General features: G+C 37.3%; 1 protein-coding gene across 4 annotated transcripts in view; it reads left to right on the forward strand.

Moving 5' to 3' along the window:
- The window catches only part of TBC1d7 (TBC1 domain family member 7), a 43,756-nt gene that overhangs the window by 20,908 nt on the left and 2,217 nt on the right, over positions 1-20,631 (forward strand). For 3 of the 4 annotated variants that reach the window (XM_081761416.1, XM_081761417.1, XM_081761414.1), the window contains exons 3-6: positions 1,706-1,890; positions 11,842-12,032; positions 13,801-13,896; positions 16,896-17,025. In XM_081761416.1, coding sequence (XP_081617542.1) covers positions 1,706-1,890; positions 11,842-12,032; positions 13,801-13,896; positions 16,896-17,025 — 602 coding nt within the window. The remainder of the gene's footprint in view (positions 1-1,705; positions 1,891-11,841; positions 12,033-13,800; positions 13,897-16,895; positions 17,026-20,631) is intronic. The other variant, XM_081761415.1, reaches the window with a different exon arrangement.

Below are 20,631 nucleotides of genomic sequence, written 5' to 3' on the forward strand. Positions count from 1 at the left end.
GTAGAGTGAATTAGGATGTTAATGCGATCAGAGTTTCACCATTGATCTCAGCGACCTCGAAAACTATGAATTCGACACTAATATCGGTCATTTTCTACTACTTTTACATGTCCAGGTAAACGCCCGCCTAAGAATCCTCCCCTGGTTCGAATTTTTAGAAAACGCTTCGTCTTGGTCTGGGGCCTGGACCAAGGTACCCGTGACCCAAATTTGGTAACTCTCGATCCACTCGTTCGTTCGTTCGTTCAATCAGTCATTCAGGGGCTATTGTTGTTTTTGATTGTCTGTGTGCGGTAAAACAATGTCTCAAACGTTTTACTTACAACACGTAATAAAAAAAATGGACCTATAGTGTTCAGAAGCTCCCGCACCCCACATCACACATTGTTTGATGCTATTTTCAGTGATGGGAAAATTCTGCTTTCCATCTTCTTGTTCACCTCAACCATAGGTTGGTGGACAACATGGAAATCTTAACACTTTTCTCTCCTTTGGAAAAGCTATTTTATACTTTGACCATATATATATATATATTTAGTACTAGTCTTTTGTTTACAGGTTTTTCTGAAAATTATCACTGCTCGCAATACTGTGATATTACGTTTACTGTGATATATTTATTTATTTGTTTATTTCTTAATTTTTAAAGAAAGATCCCAATTTACTACGATAAATTGAAACAGTTATAATATTTATTGTCTCCTGTAAAGAGCATTCCGACCTTAATTCGCAATCCTGAGGGTTGACTGCCCCTACATGGGGTAGTTTTTTTTTTTTCCTAACTAACATAAAATTTTCATATGGACCTGTGAGGAAGAGTTAGGGCTGTCTAAAATTGTGAATAGCTATGTTTCAACACGCGCGCTATTTCGAATTCCAGAAATCGTGGAGTGGCCGTCCATATCAGCGTAAAGGAAGTCATACGTATGCAATCAAAAAATACATATTTAATTAACGTGCAATGGGTGTGTATGGAATTCCCTACAAAGTATAATTCCCATACATGCTCTCAACAAAATTTTCAGATATGCTCTAATTTCAAGATGGGTTTAAAGTAGGCAAAAGGTAATCTTTGACAGCAGTGAACACAGAATGCTTCGACGGGAAGTTGGAAGTACTAACGCGTACTGTGGTGTATTTTCTCACCGTATTTCACGTTTTTTCACGTATAAATGTGAAACAAAACATATATTATTCCGAACACTAAGGACTGTTGTCCTGGTGGTACTTCCAACTTCCCGCCAAAGCATTTCGTGTCCAGTGTTGTAATATGCTCGATGTTTTGCTGAGCAACGCTTCATGGGAACTGAAATGATTTGAGCTGACTTCAATGCCACAGTCATCTTCAACAATCATGCCTGTGCAGAACTGATCTGATAAAGACAAAAGAAAACGACAGTTCTCAGTTACGCCATTCGTGAATATGGCTCTGAGACATGGGGAGACATCTGAAAAAAAAAAAAAAAAAAAAGGTGAGGTATGTTTCATAGCTAATTGTTGTAAGCAAAATGCCTTGAGTTACAGATCAACTGGGAAGTAAAAGATCATGTGTGTGAAATAATCAGCCTGGTCACAATTTCACTTTGAAAACTTCCAGGTTTTTCTGCTGGACTCTGTGTAATGTACATATAATTTTAATGTATACCCTCCAGTGGAGTAAGGGTTTACTTCTCTCAAACACTGACTGTGGCGTTGTATGTTTCAGGAGTTCTACCAGTACATGTTGATAGTCACAAATTCGTTATGAAACAGAGGGAAGAGCAGTTCATAGATCTTCTAAACGCGCTTAAAACGATGAGAGTAATAACAGCAGATACCCCGAAATCGCACATTTTTGTTGCCATGTGGCTACTGGAAACCAGACAACTGAAATTCGATTTGGAATGCCAGGTGAGGCTAGTGTGACATTTGAGAAAATAGTGGTGTTGGGAATACTTCTGTAATCAAGAAAGAGAACTGTTAGACCACGGTTTACTTTAAAACAGCTTGTGCGTGCAATGGATTAATTGTAACGGGGCATGAGGATGATCATAGCACTTAACTGCTTAATAGGATAACCATAAAATATCTTTAAAAAATATGTAAAATAACACTATAACAATAATTCAGTATACAGTTTAATCAATAAATTTTTGTTGAACAAAATTATTAAACTTCAAACTACGTAGTATGGAAAACAGGAAATTAAAGTGTAGAAATAAAATTTACTTGTGATGAAAAATCCTTGCTGAAATCACATTTGAACTAAAATAAGTTATTAGCGACACTTTCATTATTAAATTCCCCACAAAATAATTATTTAGCACATCTGCTGTAGAACGTGTATATTGTGTTTGATTTGCGATCGGAATACTATTTTTCAGAGAAGAAACTAACGCTCTCGCCTTTGGTGCTAGTGGTCCCGGGTTCGATTCCCGGTGGAGATACTCGGTCAAAAAGATGTAACACCTCTTTCAGGCCAGCATCTTGAGTGAGACTTTTCCTGGATTTTCCTCATTCGCATCAGGCAAATGCCGGGATGGTACTTAATAGACAGGTCCCAGGTTGCTTCTTTTCTTTCTCTGAATGCCTGTAATGCTGAGAAATATGTATAAATAAATAAATAACTTGAGAGGAATGTAGGCTTAATGTAATAATGAAAGAAAATAATAATATAATGAAAGAAAACTATGAAAGCATGCCTTGAGTTTTATAATAACAATTCTACGGTACTTTATAGTACTGGATTTAAACTAGTGTTGCAGAGTATAAATTACGAACAGTTTTATATAAGAGTATTGTGTATTTTGCATGTTTATATTATTCCCATTACCAACTTGAATGAACAGGAGCTGCTGCTTTATGTGTATGACCTATGAAATCACATTTAGATTTTTCAAGTACTATTTAAGAGTTTTCCTTTCCGGAATCTAAATTGATCTTTGAAAAGGCACCAGAGATGCTATTGGATTGATGAGTATTGTATCAGAAAGAATTCTTGATTTGAAGAAAGAGTAGTGTTTGTGCTTCGACTGGCGAAAAGCTTTCGACCGGGTCAATTGGACGAAACTTCCGAAAATACTTAAAGAAATCGGAGTCAACAGGAGAGATCGACGATTCATTCAAAACCTGTAAACAGGACAACGAGTGAAGCTGCGCTTGAATGAAGGTGAAACCAATAATGTGGAGATTGGAAGAGGAAAATGAAATGAAATAAAATCTTTGAGTTTTACGTCCCACGGTTATGCCGATTAGGCTAAAGGAGACGGTGATGGTGAGTAATGAATGAAATGGTGGAATGAAGAAAGTGGGAGAAAACGAGAATCCCGAGAAAACCCACGCACACGGGAGATTGGAAGAGGAGTCAGACAAGGATGTAGTTTGTCGACCCAATTGTTCAACATTTACAGTGAATGTTTAATGAAGGAAGCATTAATGGGAATTGAATATTTCAAGATTGGAGCACAGATCATTAACAAGATCAGGTATGCAGATGATACGGTTATAATAGCTAAAACCGAAGGAGGACTACAGAAGATGATTGACAAAATAGTTGACACTGGAAAACTGTATGGAATGGAAATCAACATCGAAAAGTCGAAAGTCATGGGAATATCCCAGGGAAACATGCCCTTACGGATCAGAGTAGAACAAAGAGAACTTGAAGAGGTCGATAATTTCAAGTATTTGGGAAGTATTTTGACGACAAACGCTTACTGCACCAAAGAGATCAGGTCAAGAATTGCCATAGCTAAAGAAGCATTCAACAAGAGAAGATCACTCTTGACTAGCAAGCTGAAACTGGACTTAAGAAGAAGTTAGACAAGTGCTATATATGGAGCATTGGACTGTATGGTTCAGAGACTTACACATAACGGAAGCTAGAGAAGAAATATGTGGAGAGCTTTGAAATGTGATGTTGGAGGTAAATGGACAGAGAGAGCAACAAACGAAGATGTTTTAGAATGGATAGGGGAGAAGAGGACACTTATAGCCAGCATCCTTCGTAGGAAGACCAATTGGATTGGACTCATCTTGCAAAGAAATTGTCTTCTTCACGCAGCCATAGAAGGAAAGATGGAAGGGAAGCGAGGAATAGGAAGAAGAAGAAGAACACAGCTGATCGATGATTTGAAAAATAGAAGAAAATATTGAGAGTTAAAAGAGGAAGCTGAAGATCGGGAAACATTTCTAGGCCCAAATCTAAAATTGAAAAAAAAAAAAAAAAAATCCTCATTAGTCCTAGGATTCTGCCAAAAGGCATAATACTTAATAATAATAATTTAAGAGTTACGTTAACATGACTAGTTCTCTAAAACCTTGTAGATGTTTCCAGCTAAAATATCTGCACAGTGATGCAAGTAATAACAGTGGTGCTCCATCGTCAGTGTAGTAGGGAACTGAGAAGATACCGAGCCTACTTCACAAATCGTCACTGGCCCGTTCTGAACGACCTAGGACTTGAGTCTGACTATGAGGGGGGAAAAAAAAGGCACTTTCGACTTTTCTCAAGCGCCCGTTTCCAGTTGCAGGACGCTAAGCAAAGAAGACAGCAGCAACTAATTAGTCAGCCTAGCTATCCAAGACAGCCACAGTTTGTGTGGTGTTTTTTATTTATAGCGTGGCCATTATTATTTGTTCACTTTTAAATTAAATGCCAGCGACATACATGGTTGGTACATTTCCAGTTAATTCAATCAATATAGAATACGCGCCTATGGCGTGAGAGACCCGGGTTCGATTCCCAGCAAGAGCTCATGTGGTTCGGATTCCACGTTAATCAGTAGGTCCACGTCTCATATAGCCTCGCTGCTGAACGGGACGTTAAAATCAACTCAACTCAATCAATATAGAGGTAGGAGGGGAGAATTAGAACAGATGACTAGTTTTCGATACATAGGTAGTAATATTAGTAATGATATGAAATGTAAACGTGAAATAAAAGCAAGAATAGGAATGACAAAAGGCCTTTAGGAGGAGGAAAATATTATTTTGTAGGACCTTGAATAAGGAGTTGAGAAAATACTCATAAAATGCTTCGTGTAGAGTATTGTACTGTATGGGTTAGAAACATGGACATTACACAGAAATGATGAAAGACGACTGGAAGCTTTCGAAATGTGGGTGTGGAGAAGAATATAGAATTAGCTCCAGCGGAAAACAATTGAGAGGGTCTCAGAAGTGGTGATTGAAAAAAGAACAATTTTAGATATTATTAAGGAGAGGAAGAGTAATTGGTTGGAACATTGGATAAGAAGGAACTGTATCATGAGGGATGTGCTAGAGAGTATGGTGGCAGGAAAGAGAAGGAGGGGGCGAAGAAGACTGTAATTAATGGACGATATCGAAACAGAAAAATCGTACGTGAAGACGAAGAGGTTAACGGAAGACCGTGGAGCATGGAAGCTTCTCAGTTTCAGCAAGTGACCTGCCAATAATGGCAGAATATCTATGATGATAATGATGATGATGATCAATTAAGTAGTTTCAGTCAGGGTTGGCAGGTGTAAACCATGTGGTTTAAGAAGACAATCCATTTAAAGCAAAACAAAAATGCCACAAATCGTGTGAAATTTCCTGTCCCCTGATTTCACTTGTGCCGCTGTGATTTTTTTTTCTTCTTCTGAAGTGACTCAAAATATTTACAAGTATGCAAGATTATTACAGAGTACTCCAATTATACCTATTTATTCTATAGTATTCCCGAATACATTGCGTGAGGATTTGAAATCATTCATATGATATTGTTGAGCACAATGAAATATGTGTCTCATCGTCGGGCATTTTTTTTCGTTGAACACTTTTAAAAAATGTAGAATTTTTAGTTAATTGGCAGTAAAAAAATGTTTCATTGAATGTTTGATTGAAATTTGTGTAACTTTAACGTTGTCTTGAACAAAACGAATGGCAAAATGAAATTGTTTATGTTTGCACGTAGAGGCTTTATAGAGAACTGATAATCTTCAGGAGGTGAAGGAGAGATGGCTGCAGAGGTAAAAGATGACTTTTGTAACAATTGTCTTTGCATTATTTGTGTTTTCGTCCTCGCCCTTCAGTTGATTTTTTTCTTTTAAAAAAAATCAATACCAGACGGAAAATATATATCGTACGCGATTGATGCAACTCGTCCATTCTTCACCAAAATTGGAATGGTAATAGAACTTCTAGAACTTAATACGTACAGGGTAGCTTAAAATTATATATCGTCGCTGCGCCTCGAAGAACCTCTGTGTGTTAAAACCACAACTTTTCAGGAGAAGCAAAAGACATTCCAAACTCTTAAAATTTTGCCAAATATACGGAAACACTTGAAAAATGTAATAAAATTGGTTCTGCATATATTATGCACTGGACATTGTTGTAGCTTGGTTCAAAAGTATTTTATTACTATTTTTGTTTTTATGTAGCACCTTTTGCGCCTTTATAAGCACATATAGGATTTGTATACATAAATCAATGCGTACGTGATGAGAACAGAAGCCTAAAATTTCAATCTATAATTTTTCATTGTTGGGGCGAAACAATTGAATATTAACTTATGACATTATAAGGGACGCTACCTGACATCTTTCTGGCTTATTTGCACATTTTCGACAAAAAATGTCACATAGCGGTTCTTCGAGACGCAGCGACGATATATCATGTTTGACTGACTCTAGTATTTGTAATTCTGGAGAAAAAAGTTTCGATATGGCAACACTGTGTAGCCTGAGATTAGGGATAACGGTCACTAGACTTAAGAACTTTAGAACCATACCAGTGCGAGAGTGGCCAGCTCGATCTCCCTATTTGTAACCACCTGACGTTTTCTTATGGGATGTTTTAAAGGACAAAATGTATCAATATCGCATACGCAATTTCGCCGAACTACGGGAAGCTGTCACAGAAGAGTTCCACAAGGTACCAGTATGGTTCATGTCAATCTGCTTGTGACCACGTTGCTCTTCGTCTCTAGACATGTATCGATTTGGATGGTGCATTAGTGGATCAGGCGATGGAAACAGAGATTATAATTCTTGTAAGGAAAGGGAGGGCATGGTGGCTTAGTGGTAGAGCGCTTTTCTCTGGTGCATGGGGCCCCTAGTTCGATCTCCGGCCAAGTAAGTTTGTGGTGGACAACATTGTTCTCATGGATTTCCTCCGGGTACTCCCATTTCCTCCCACCTTCTCATTCCACCAACCCCTCCATCGTCATTCACTTGCTTTAATCATCGTCTCCTTTAGCCTAACAGGCATAATCGTGGGACGTTAAACTCAGAGATTTCATTTCGTTTTTTCTTGTAAGGAAAAGAATGGAGTAATGTGTTTATGTTCAAGTTATGTTGCTTGTTTGTTTACCGTAGTCTTTGAAACATTATATACTACTATATCAAAAATGTTGGTGTACAGGCTTTTAGTTCCTTAGTTATTGACCATCGAATTTGAGATTCATTATATGTAGTATGCTATACACGATACTAATCTGATCTTGGAGAAATTTGGTATAATAATAGACCTTGTGTAGCTTACTACAATAATATTTGCCTTGGTTCGATCCCAACTCGCGCCAAGTGAGCTTTGTGGTGGACAAACACCGCGTGCGTGGGTTTTCTCGGGGTTGTCCCGTTTCCTACCATTTTCTTCATTTCATCATTTCATTCATTTTTCATCATCACTGTCTCCTTTAGCCTAACAGGCATAACCGTGGGACGTAAAACTAAAGGATTTCATTTCATTTCAATAATGTTTTCCCATTGTTCAGACTATCTTGATGAAGTGTCTGATGAAGCCAAAATACATAGCTGGCGAAACTGTTACACGTTAATAATTTTCACAATTAACGTATTGTGTTCCCCAGCGAGTAGTTTAAATAAAACTTACTACGTACATGAAATATTGGTTCTCGGTTATTAACCACCAAGTTTAGGTTTGGACTTAGTGAAGGAAGAACTTTCACTAAATCACGATCGATGAAGCCCATCTCATGTTTACCAAACTCGGTATAATTAGTGGTAAAGGTTGACGAGCTTTGTAAACATTCGAGCAGTGTTGAATTCAGGTATGTTCAAGAGGGGGCTGAGCCCCCCTTAGAATATCTATACACATGCATTGAATACTTGTTTTCTTCTGTTTAATTTTTTCGGAAATAAATGAGTCTTAAAAGTAAAGATTTTTGTTTTTTAAAGAAAATTAATATCTTTCGCTCAAAGTAATTGTTCTAATTAACAAACTGTGTTCATGTATAAAGTCAAAGTTAAATAAAAACTTAAAAATTAGATACAGACACACACAAACGCTTTACAACGTTAGTTGGGGGAAAATATATCTTGGGTATTGCAATCAATCAGACAATAACAAGTCGTGAGTTCTGTTGCGACAGATTCCTGCTGCTCTGTTGCAATCTAGAACAGAGTGGGTTAGTCAACCACAGCAAATATTGGTTTAATACACAGCGACATATCCAACCGTATGGAATTCCCCCTTGGACTGTTGGGAGCAAGGGGGAAGGCAAAAAGTCGAAAGATAGTGCCTCACACATGGAGGTGTAATGTGAGATTTTTCCACACTGCTTTTTAAAGAAAATTTTCTGTTTTGTACTTTTTATGTATTCCGGCATTCACCTGGTGGGACTAAGGAAATTCTTTGGAAACATTTTAATTAGAATGGCATTGCCGGACCAAATCTGGAAGTGCATTTTTTCAGGTACCCCTTAAATTTTTATTGCCTCCCCCTGTACAAAAGCCTGAATTCAACACTGCATTCGAGCGCAGTAGGAAATATTACCGTGTCTAGACTTTAATTTCCGTATTATTAGCCATGGAATTTGGGTTTGAACAGAGTGGAATCAAGAACTTTCATTCAAATGCGATTGATGAACGACTCATTCAATCTTAATGGAGGGCGCGGTGGCTCAGTGGTAGAGCGTTCACTTCCGGTGCTTCGGGTCCCTGGTTCGATCCCAGCTCGTGCCGTGTGGACAAACACCGTGCTCGTGGGTTTTCTCGGGATTCTCTCGTTTCTTCCCACTTTCTTCATTCTACCATTTCATTCATTTCTCATTATCACCGTCTCCTTTAGCCTAACAGACATAACCGTGGGACGTAAAACTAAAATATTTCAGTTCATTTTTTTCATTCAATCTTAACGAAATATGGCATCGTAGTACGCCTTCATAAACTTACTATGCATATGAAATATTGCGTTGTGCAGATATTTGGTCCTTGAGTTATCGAGCTTTGGGTTTGGACGTACTTGAGAGTAAGCCCCAAGTCTGGTAGCCAATATTTCAAGAACCAAATGCTTGCGTACGATGGTATATCATACGCATACTAATCTTGTAGTGGTCTACGAACACTTTAAATTTAGTCAAGTGGAGACCTTCGGTCTCTGGGTTATTGGCGACCAAACTTTGGGCTTCGACTTAACAAACCTCTTACAGGAAGAAAGTGCGATGTGTATTTAGAAATTAGATTTGATTTTCAAAAAAATCAGTGGAGGACGATTTTATTCTGTTGTAGGGAAATTTACTTTATTTTGTTCTAAATCTGTTCCCATGTTATATATGTAATTATTATATTTTCAATAAAGGATGATTATCCAGTAAAAATTAACCCATCTTCCGCTTTTACAAATTTTCCTGTTTTTCTTTCTTTCTTTATTTTCGTTTTGTGTTGATTGATTTCTTCGTTGTTTTGTATTACTATCCTTATACTTTGTTTTCTGAATTAAAAATTTTTGCCTAGTGTGACACACGTCTGCTAGCAACATTTTTTGTTGTAGAATATACCCAACCCTCTGATTTTAAGCATCGCGTTTAGCATGCTCCACATCTTTCAGGAAGAAATGTTCTGCAACCATTTCTTTCGTCAAAGAGGTCATTAGATGTGGTCTTTGAGGTAAGTACAGTGAGGCAAATAACTACGGTAGCTTTGTGCCTTGCGTCATTGCTTATGGGTGGTGGTGTCATTTGTGTGTGTGTCTTGTAGGGTATGTTGATATATGTCTAAAATACATACATACATACACACACACACGCACACACACACACACACACATATATATATATATATATATATATATATATATATATATATACACATTATACACTTTGTCTTACTTCTCCATTATTATTGTTATTTGACCTGTACGAATAAATAAATAAACGCTCACTCTTTATATCCGTAGGCCGTATGTTTTGAAGTTCTTAAGATGTACTTACAAGAAATATTTCAGAAAGGACTGTAAATTTACGGCTTTACTACAATCCTACATATAGCTAAGGATATGTGTAGCTTATGACATAGAAGTAGGTGCTGAGTTTCTTTTAACAGGACCGTGCAATCGTGTTAAAATTCTCATACACTACCGCTTATTTTCGAACATCCCTGATTTTTTGTAAGCATTTACTGTGATCCTATTATTTTGGCACGAGAACTTTACCGCCTTGCATCAGATGTACTCCTGCCTAAAGCATAAAGTTTGAGGATAGCTGAATTGAGGTTTGAGAGATATTACAGATGATGTCAATTTGTAATTCTTAAAATTGACATAAAATAATTTTCCAAATTTTGCAGTTCTCTATACCTTATAGATACGCTGGCTTTAAAAAAAGCTAAAAAGCCTTTCTTTGAAAAATGTTTACCTCAGTCAATATACATCCTTCTCTGCTCAATTGTCGCTCAGTGGAAACGTATATGCAGGGATTTATTTGTAGCCAGGGAAGCCTGGGAATTTCCCCCTTCTAAGTCTTGACTTCCCTGTCTCTAAGTTTAATTCAGTCTTCCCAGCCTGGAAAGATATTTTCCCCCTTTCATAGGCTACATAATCTGTTTTAAAGTACAATAATTTAACTTCATGTTTTGGTAGCAATTCTTTATAAATATTCCCCCCTTCTACAAAATCCACAAATAAACCACTGCGTATATGTAATGCTCGTTGCTACTATTTCAACGAGCAACACGGGAGCGTACGAAACCATCGTAAGCACATTTCAAAGAATGTTTTTGGGCGTTTTTTAAACATTAGCATATCAACAAGCTATAAAGAACTGCAAAATTTGGAAAGCAACCTTCTCTTTCAAATCTTTGTCACTACGTTGACCCTCTGTGTCTACACTTCTACCTTACACACTTTTGTGTATACTATGCAATATCTGTATCAAGTTGTCTTTTTTTTTTTTTTTTTTTTTTTTTTTTTTGTTTCAATTTTAATAATTATGATTTGACGTATCATCTACAGTACATCTCAGACCCCGATTCAGTTGTCAAATTTGATACTATAGACAGGAATACCTCTCATACAGGGCGGTAAAGTTCTCGTGCCAAAATAATAGGATCACAATAGATGCTTACAAAATCTGGGGTGTTCGAAAACTTTTGAGCGGTACTGTAGATTTGTTTCCTTTGAAAATGCTATGCACGCAATTAATGTACATAGAACACACTATATGCGCCTCTGTATTATGTTATTTGTTTATTATCCATTGCATATAGAACTCTGAAACTATAATAATTAATATTTCGTGTTTTAAAAAAGTTCTTTTTCTTATTTCTCTCGCAATAACACCAAAATGATGATTTTTCTTTTTAGTTTAAACTCCTCCTGTTCAGCAACAAGGCCATGCCGACATATTTAATATATAATGCCAACTACATATACTCCCATACGTGTCAAATCCCACTCTTCTGCATGAAAGGCACGAACGCTGGCCATCTAGCCACAACGGAGATCATATAATTCATTATATATCCGGCAGAAACATTAGCTTTCGCATGATATGAAACATTGACATATCGTAATACATTCCAATAGGTTGTAAAATTACGATTTTTAAGTTGTGTAAAGGCAAGAAATATTGTTTGACACGTTTTTCTTCACTTCCAGGTGGATGACATGAACACAAAACATTTGTTTTTCGTAACCGATGCGATGTTTAACATTTTTGACGATGACGTAGATGTCTATTGGATATCCAAAGGCTTCTATAATTGCATCGACAAATTTCGTAATGGTTTGCCAAAATTAGTTGAGTATACAAGGACCACTTTAGAGAAAGAGGATTCAGCGTTGTACAGGTTTGTTGCTCTCCTAACTTCACCACCTAACAGTATTGTGATATATTGATTATGAAAGTAAACATACGCATTTTTTGTGAGTCATTGTTAAAAGTCTCACAAAATGAGTAGTCACTTATTCAATTAGATAATACCGTATTTACGTGATTCTAAGATGCACTTTTTTGTCCATTTTTTGCCTCCAAAATCAAGGTAAGTCTTACATTTCAGTTATGCAAATTTAGGCCAAATTAGATGGAATTTTGCCAAAAATTGCTAATCCCGTTAGTCACCATTCTGTAAAGAATGTGTATTTTTGTGTACGAACAGAATGCAGAACTAAAATCGTGCATTGTACGCTAAATAAACTCCCTTCAAAATTAGCTTGCAAGCCAGTGGCAAATGAAAGAGATGAATCATTCTTGTGAATTTACGACAGCGGAGATTGTTCCTTCCTCTCCGACATACTGTGGTTGGTGTCTTCCTGCCAAGGTAGACAAGGGTGCGTCTACCTCTTCATTTTCGCCAAGGGTGCGTCTTACATTCGAGAATTTTTTCCCCAATTTTTGAAGGAAAAATTGGGGGCGCGTCTTACATTTGAAGTCGTCTTAGATTCGCGTAAATACGGTTGTTTTTTGAATCTTCTTCTGATTCTGAGTTCATTATTAAGGATTTAGATTGCTAAGCTTTCGGCATCTAAGGCCATTGAGCCCCTCACTTATGAGGGATGACGTTCCTCGGCGAGCATACTATCCGGAGAAAGGATTGGGGAAGATACCTCCCCGGCATTTACCTGGTGTGAATGAGGAAACCTCATTCAGGATGGCTAGCCTGATAAAACTGTTTACACTTTTTCGACAATTGTGTCTCCACCGGGAATCGAAACCGGGACGAGTTCATTATTAAGTTATGCTACCGTTATGTGAGTAATCTAGATGAGTGATACGCTCGAAACATATTACTTCACATTAGAGGGCTAAATTCACTGGTCATTTTGGACTCATTTTAATTACAAACACTGGGAATTACAGAAAAGTGTTAATATACGTAATATTGTATCAAAGCCGACTCTTCAGTCACAACAAAGAGATTATAGGCTGCTCATCAACTTATACGCTGAATTTCAAAAATGAGAGAGCGACTCACAGTTTTACAGGTCCCAGCCACACCAAACCAATTGGTTAAGAGAACGAGGTCTTTTTTGAAACCCCGTTGGTATTACGAAAAATGATAATAATTGCTTTAAGAAAAACAATTCAGTTGTAATTTAGTATACAAACTTTGACAGAAATATATGCATCGTAAGAAGGTAGTATATAAAATTAAATATTCACGTAAAATGAATAATTGAACATAATATTGGACGTTAATAACCTGATCAGGATCAAAAACACAAAAATTAATTCTTTAAAACTTACATATGTTCACATAAAAGTGTGTATATAAGGTATTTGAATTTTGTCTCACTCTTCGTCTTTTATTCCTACTAATCATGTAGATTTCATATGACATTAAAAAGTGATGCTACTTTCTTCTTCCTTTATTTCCTTAGTGAGGGCACGGTAGCTCAGTGGCTTACCTCTGGTGCGTGCGTCCCTGGTTCGATTCCCTGCCAAGTAATTTTATGATGGACAACTCATTTTCTCCCACATTTCCATTCTACCAATTCTTCCATTGTCATTCACTTGCCTTAATCATCATCGTCTCCCTTAACCTAAAGGGCATAATCGTGGGACGTTAAACTAAAAGATTTCTTTTTCATGGCTTACTTTTTTTCTTTCGTTTTCAGGCATTTGGTTAACGTGAGGGCAATGGATGATATACCTTTGGAAACATGGTTTTGCCGATGTTTCTCTGGAGTCATTCAGGAATCAGCTTTAGAAAAGTGAGTAGAACCTTAAAATGTCGTTTTATATATTTATATACAGTGGCGGATCCAGGATATGATCAAGGGAGGGGCTAAACCATAGTTTGCCGCTTTATCCAGTGTAAAACAGGATTGAAGTCCATTTTATCCAGTGTATACCTGGGGGTCAAAGGGGGGGGGGTGCTATAGCCCCTATAGTCCCCCCTTGGATTCGTCCTTGTTTATATATATATATATATATATGTTATTGGGACATTTTTGAATTGCTATAAATTGGATGTACATATTGCCACCAGCTCTTCCGTATTGTATTTCGTGAGCAATTAAGATCACGAAATGTAAATTACGCATTATGTAGATTCAAGGGCTAGTACAGGAAGATCTCTCTACTTATAAATTATAAACGGACTTAAGTACAGTAGACCTTGGAGATATTTTAGTCATAATGAAAAATTTCGATCAGCGCTATGATCATAGTCACCATCACTGGATAATTGGTCACCTCCACATTAAGTTATGAGACTTCAAAAAGAAAAAAAATGAAATGAAATCTTTAAGTTTTACGTCCCACGTTAATGCTGGTTAGGCTAAAGGAGACGGTGATTATGAGAAATGAATGAAATGGTGGAATGAAGAAAGTGGGAGGAAACGGGAGAACCCCGAGAAAACCCACGAGCACGGTGTTTATCCACCACAAAGTCCACACGGCGCGAGCTGCGATCGAACCAGGGACCCCAAGCACCGGAGGTGAACGCTCTACTACTGAGCCACCCATACGATCTTAGTCACCATCTGTAGATAATTGGTCACCTCCACATCAAGTTATGCGACTTAATTATTTTTACGTTATGACCTGTACGAAAATAAACGTGGGAACACAGTCTTCTGAAATATCACTGACTGTATCACTAGTCATTTTGTAACGAATTTTTGAATCCACGATAAACCCTAGTAAATTTCATGCTTTTATTTGAACCAAATTTTCTTATACATAAACGATGTCAGAATTTTGAGAGCGAAACTTTATAAATGAATTAATGAAACCTATCCACTCCTTATCATTTATCAATAACATTAGGAACACTAGATTGAGTAGAGTTTTGAGCTAAATATGGATAATATTTACTCCCATTTCTTGTGCTTTTTTCAAAATCATTAACAGAAGAATAACTTTAGCTTAATCCCGGTTTTGTTACTCTTTTGGCTGGTGACTGTACCTCAGCATTTGGGTGAAACAACTACTTCAAAAGCTTATATTATATTTATGCTTGTTAAGCGCGCCTTGATTTTGAGGGAAGAAAGTGGGAGAAAACACTGTACAACGCAATTTAGGTGCACCAAATTATTTTCTTAATCTGGATGAAAACTGTTGCTCTGTAGTTCAAGAGCGAATAGCACTTCCTACAGAACGAGCCATCTGTTACTGGTCAGAATCCAAGTGGATTCTATTCATAGAGAATTAAAGAGAACTAATTTAGAAGGAATCATACGTGCTTACTTACCGACTGCCAGTTACACTTGTCAATAATATCACAGCTACTTTCGCAGTTTATAAGTAATTAACGGTCTTACAACAATATACTGAGTGAGTGTCTTTTAAATGCATGAAAATACTTACTTTCACAATTTAATGAACATCAATCACATCTGACATGCGTTTCAATCTAGATCCCATCGCAATTTTAACCTAATAGCTTAGCGAACCCAAAAACTATGGTTCGACATTAATCATGTCGGTCCCGGCGTCTCCCACAGGGGACATAAAATATGACGACATTATTATTGCTTTACAACTTCAAAATCAGACTGGGAACATTGAAAACTGTTTACAGGAGATGATCATAGATGGATTATCCCTTGTAAACAGTTTTCAATGTTTCCGTCTGATTTTAAAGCTGTAAAGCAATAATAATGGAGTCATATTTTATGTCCCCTGCAGGGGGCGCCGGGACCGACATGGATAATCTAGGTCATTTAAGACATTTTACTTTTCACTCCTTATTACCTTCCATGCCAATGGGGGCTAAACTTGGATTTTAACGCTGTCAGGAGTGCGACTATTAATCTTAGCGACACCAAGAAGTACGGATTCGACACTAATATCGGCCGTTTTCGATTATCTTTACATGTCACCCCTTCCCACCGCCCTAGGGATGCTAATGGGGATTAAACATAGACTTACATAGTATAGAGATTGTCACCAAGCAACTCAGGGACACCGAAAACTATGGATTCAACACTAAGATCGGTCGTTTTGATTGTTTTTTCATGTCTCCATTCCCCATCAGAGGTACTCATAGGCCTAAACTTGGATTTTAAATGGCAACGGGAGTGTCGCAATTCATCTCAGCGACCCCGAAGACTAGATCTTTACACTAATATCGGTCGTTTTCGATCGTTCTATATATTATTACCTCCCACTCTCCTCAGGTATGCTAGGTGCTGAAACTAGGAATTAAATGGCATCGCAATTGTCACTATTCAGTTCATGCACGCCGTAAACTATGGATTCGACACCAATATCGGTCGTTTTCGATAATATTTTCTCTCTTCCACTCCCCCACCTAGGCGTGCTAGAAGGATCCTACCCCAACAGTACTGTTTGTATTTTTGTATCAAGTTAGTTTAAAATTGCTACAGGTGCTCCAGAGTTACGTTGGAACACACATGCATATATACAAGTATATACATCCAATTTTTTATATATACAGAAAGACCATTTACCTTGATACGCCCTTGTGGCTGAAATGCTGAAATTTTGTATCATGGAACTATTGGAATGGAAAAATTGTTTGATATGTGTAACTTTTTGGTATCACAGAGTAGGCCAAACAATGTTTCCCTGGCTATATTTGCATGGTTCAGAATTTCAGTGTCTTTTGTTCATTAGTTGAAAAGTTACAAGGCTGTATCAAATAAGTGGTCCACCCTGTATACTGATAATTGAATATTTCTTTCATAAGATTTGGTTGCAGTAATGAAAGTTGACGTTTGGGCGTTCTCATATGTCTTTGCAGGATATGGGACAAATTGGTAGGAGGCTCCTGTATGATTTTGTCCTTCGTAGCGATTGTCCTGTTAACAACCCTCCGAAGATTACTTTTGGCGTGTAACTCTACAAACAACGTTCTCAGCAGTCTTCATAATGTGAGTATAAATGTCATGGAATAAAATAAAGTGCTGTCTTCTTTTCTAGTTTTTATTTTGAGATTATGGTGAATGGTTGGCTGGAACTGGAATTAAGGTCAAGGTTGTTTTATCCTCTGTTTTTAGTGCCCTAACAAAGGAATCACGCATCAAGATTTCAGAAACATCACCCCAAGTTAGTAAACTCTTTTTAATAATAGCAAGAATATTCTCCTAAAGGAATGTGGGTGAAGAGTCCAGGGAACTTCGAGACACAGAAAACGGGTAATCATAGCAAATGTAAGGCCAGGACCAAGAAATCTAACCATAGTAATCCCACCGCCAGCAGGGAGGGGGAAAAAGATCATAAAACTTTATAAGTAAATCTAAGTAAAGTTAACTTAATTATCATAGGAGGCTGGAAGGCAGTCTTCGGCGAAAATAGGGAAAGGCAGACCTCGAATTAGGAAGAGGGAACGCAAGAGGAAGAATTTTCGTAAATTCTGTATGAACCCAAACTTATTATAACGAAGAATATTGTAGTAATTATCATAGGAGGCTAGAAGGCAGTCTTCGGCGAAAATAGGGAAAGGCAGACCTCGAATTAGGAAGAGGGAACGCAAGAGGAAGAATTTTCGTAAATTCTGTGTGAACCCAAACTTATTATAACGAAGAATATTGTAGTATTCTGGTCAGAGCGTTTTACTCCTTCACCCTTTTATTATAAAATGTCTTATAAAATTAATATACAAGGTTTCTATGAGTCTTAAAGTATACCAAATAAATATCTGCAGTGTAGGATATTCCCTTCGGCATACGATGTTGCCGCGGATAAATAGGATGTCGTCTTTGCTCAGTCTCAGACGTATAGGTAACCTCGTAGCCCATAACGGCCTTGGGAGTAGCTATTGAAGGATAAGTCTCCGTAGCTCATGGCGGCCTCGGGAAAAGGTACTGCAGGTTAATGATCAGTACAAGCGGCCTCGGGAAAAGGTACTGCAGGTTAATGATCAGTACAAGACACTGATGATTTCTCGATGCAGTCGTTCTTTTTTATAGCCATTCTTTGGAGGGAGAACCTGTGGAGGAGTTGTCGGATTTCTTCGTGGTTCTTCGTGCCCCCTTCGCCTTTACCTGGAAATGTAGTTTCCAACTGTCGTCTACCACCATTTGTTTACAGATCGTAAGAACACCTGGTTTTACTATAAACATATGGCTTATAGTACGTGTGGGTGTACGGATCCCTGCAATATTCATTGTTAGTTGATACACGTCAAAGAACCCAAGGTGCGGTGTAGATATTAAATCACTCTGAAGGCATAAATGTTCTGTAGTGTCCTTTTGCGAGTCATTTTTTACCGTTTCCTTTAGCCTAAATGGCAAAATAGTGGGAGGCGTAAAACTTAAAAATACGATAGAGTACGTCCAATACTCGGAATAAGGAAAAGAATCTTAACAGCAGCAAACATCAAACGAAAGTAAACAAGATGAAATACAATATACACCTGATTAACAGAACAAATACGTAAACTAATGAAAAAGAGAAGAGGGTAAAGAATATAAGAAAATCAAAAATCTAGAAACAGAGAATCTAGGAAATCCAAAGAACTATAAATTCAAATAGTGGATGAAAATAGGGATTCAATATATAAAGGAATACGTGTGGCGTAAGAACGCTGTTTATTAATAATAAAAGTCGCTACAGAAGATAGAGAGGAGAAACCTGTTGAGGATTAGATTACGTGGCGATGGATGGAAATAGAACATACTTTCTCCTTGCACGATGCATTCGCAGAGACTTCTAAGACCTTGGAGAAGGTTTAGGCTTAAATTGCTAGCGGACACGCTTATTTACAACTTATTATTTTGACGTTTTTCACTAAAGTTTTTTTTTTTTATTATTATTATTATTTTAATAACTGTCTGCCTTGACTTAAGTTTACCGGTGTCCTTTTAACCTTTTTACTTTCTTTTGTGTTTGCATGATGATTGAGATAGAATTGTGCCCGGAAAATAAATATATATATATATATTGTAGATACATACGATTGATATTATTTAGGAATATATTATTTTGGGAAAGGAATCATCTTCATTATTGAATGTTATGTCAGAATAAAGAAACTAAATGTTGTTATATAATGTAAACACGTGTGTGTGTTTATGTGTTTACATCAATGTTGTGTATATGTGATGAATGTTATGTTTTGCTACGGCTAGACGCTAAGTCGTCAGTTTGTATGCTATTGTGATTTGTAATTTGTAATGTTTTGGTTAAGGAATGAATTGTCATCAAGTTGTAATACTATAACATTGACACACTTTGACTGTGGCATAATCGTCAAGTTTGCAGAAATTTGTTGGTCTGAGAATTTGATCACGATGTAATTCGGGTGAAACCAATGTTTTACCAATAGCTGAGATATACAGAAAATCAACAACGAGAATTCCAGGATGTCTGGAATCCGAGTATAAAAACTCATGGTCCCAAAGGATTGAGATCAGAGCAGATCAGATGAGACGCAGCAGATGGATCAGACTACTATCAGAAGTAGAACATCATAAGTTGTGTGTCACAGTTGTCATTGAGCTGTGATTCTAGTCTACGATTAGATCAGGAGATCTACTAGTTTCCAGTAAACCATTAAAGTGGATTGTGGTTTAACAATAGTCAGCTACTACAGACTATTGACAGCGAGATATTCATCATCCAGAACGTCATCATCAGTTCCAGGCATCATTTACTCAAAGGTACGTGTATCTCAGCTATGTTCGAGTTATTCGTGGTTAACTTCTTAGATGCTTAAGATATGTGATCTGGCGTTTATACACAGTCTACGATTTACAACAGTAATACACGATATTTATGAAAATACAAAGATTTAATTGAAAGCTAAGTTAATGTGGTTTCCTTCTGTCCTCCTCGACCTACTCATTACAGATGGTGAGTAGTAGCAATCTTCGACCGTCAATCATCGTTTCATCCCCATGCAATCTAGGCACGACGGTGGAAGGTTGTTAATATATATATTAAAAAAAGCAGGTGAGGTAACATTTCCATTCCATGTTACACACGAAATTTAGGAGGCTCAGGTGGGCAGGTCATGTAGCTAGAATGGAAGAAAGTAGGAGCGCTTTCAAAGGTTCAACTGGAATCATAACCGGGAAACGACCATTGGGAAGACCTAGGCGCAAATGGGAGGACAATATTAAGATGAATCTCGCAGAAATAGGAATACAAAATAGAAACTAGATCCAGTTTGCTAAGGATACAAGTCAGTGGAGAGCTTTTGTGAATGCGGCATTGGACCTCCGGGTTCCATAGGCCATAGAGTTAGTTAATTCAAATATATTTTTTCTGAGTTACGTTTGATTCCCTTAATATAAATTTCATAATTGGAAATTTGAGAGTCCAGATGTTTAATAAGCTTTCTTGTGGCTATGTGGATAGTATACGCGCCTTTGGCGTGGGAGACCCGGGTTCGATTCCCTGCTGGAGTTCATGTGATTTGGATCCCACGTTAAGCTATAGGTCTACGTCTCATAGAACCTTGCTGCTGAACAAGATGCTAAACTCAAGTCAAATGCAAATCCCAAATCCAGATGTTCAATAAGGTAACTCTCTAG

Source organism: Thermobia domestica, chromosome 6, assembly GCF_964235325.1.
Source record: "Thermobia domestica chromosome 6, izTheDome1.hap1.1, whole genome shotgun sequence".
Lineage (NCBI taxonomy): Eukaryota > Metazoa > Arthropoda > Insecta > Zygentoma > Lepismatidae > Thermobia > Thermobia domestica.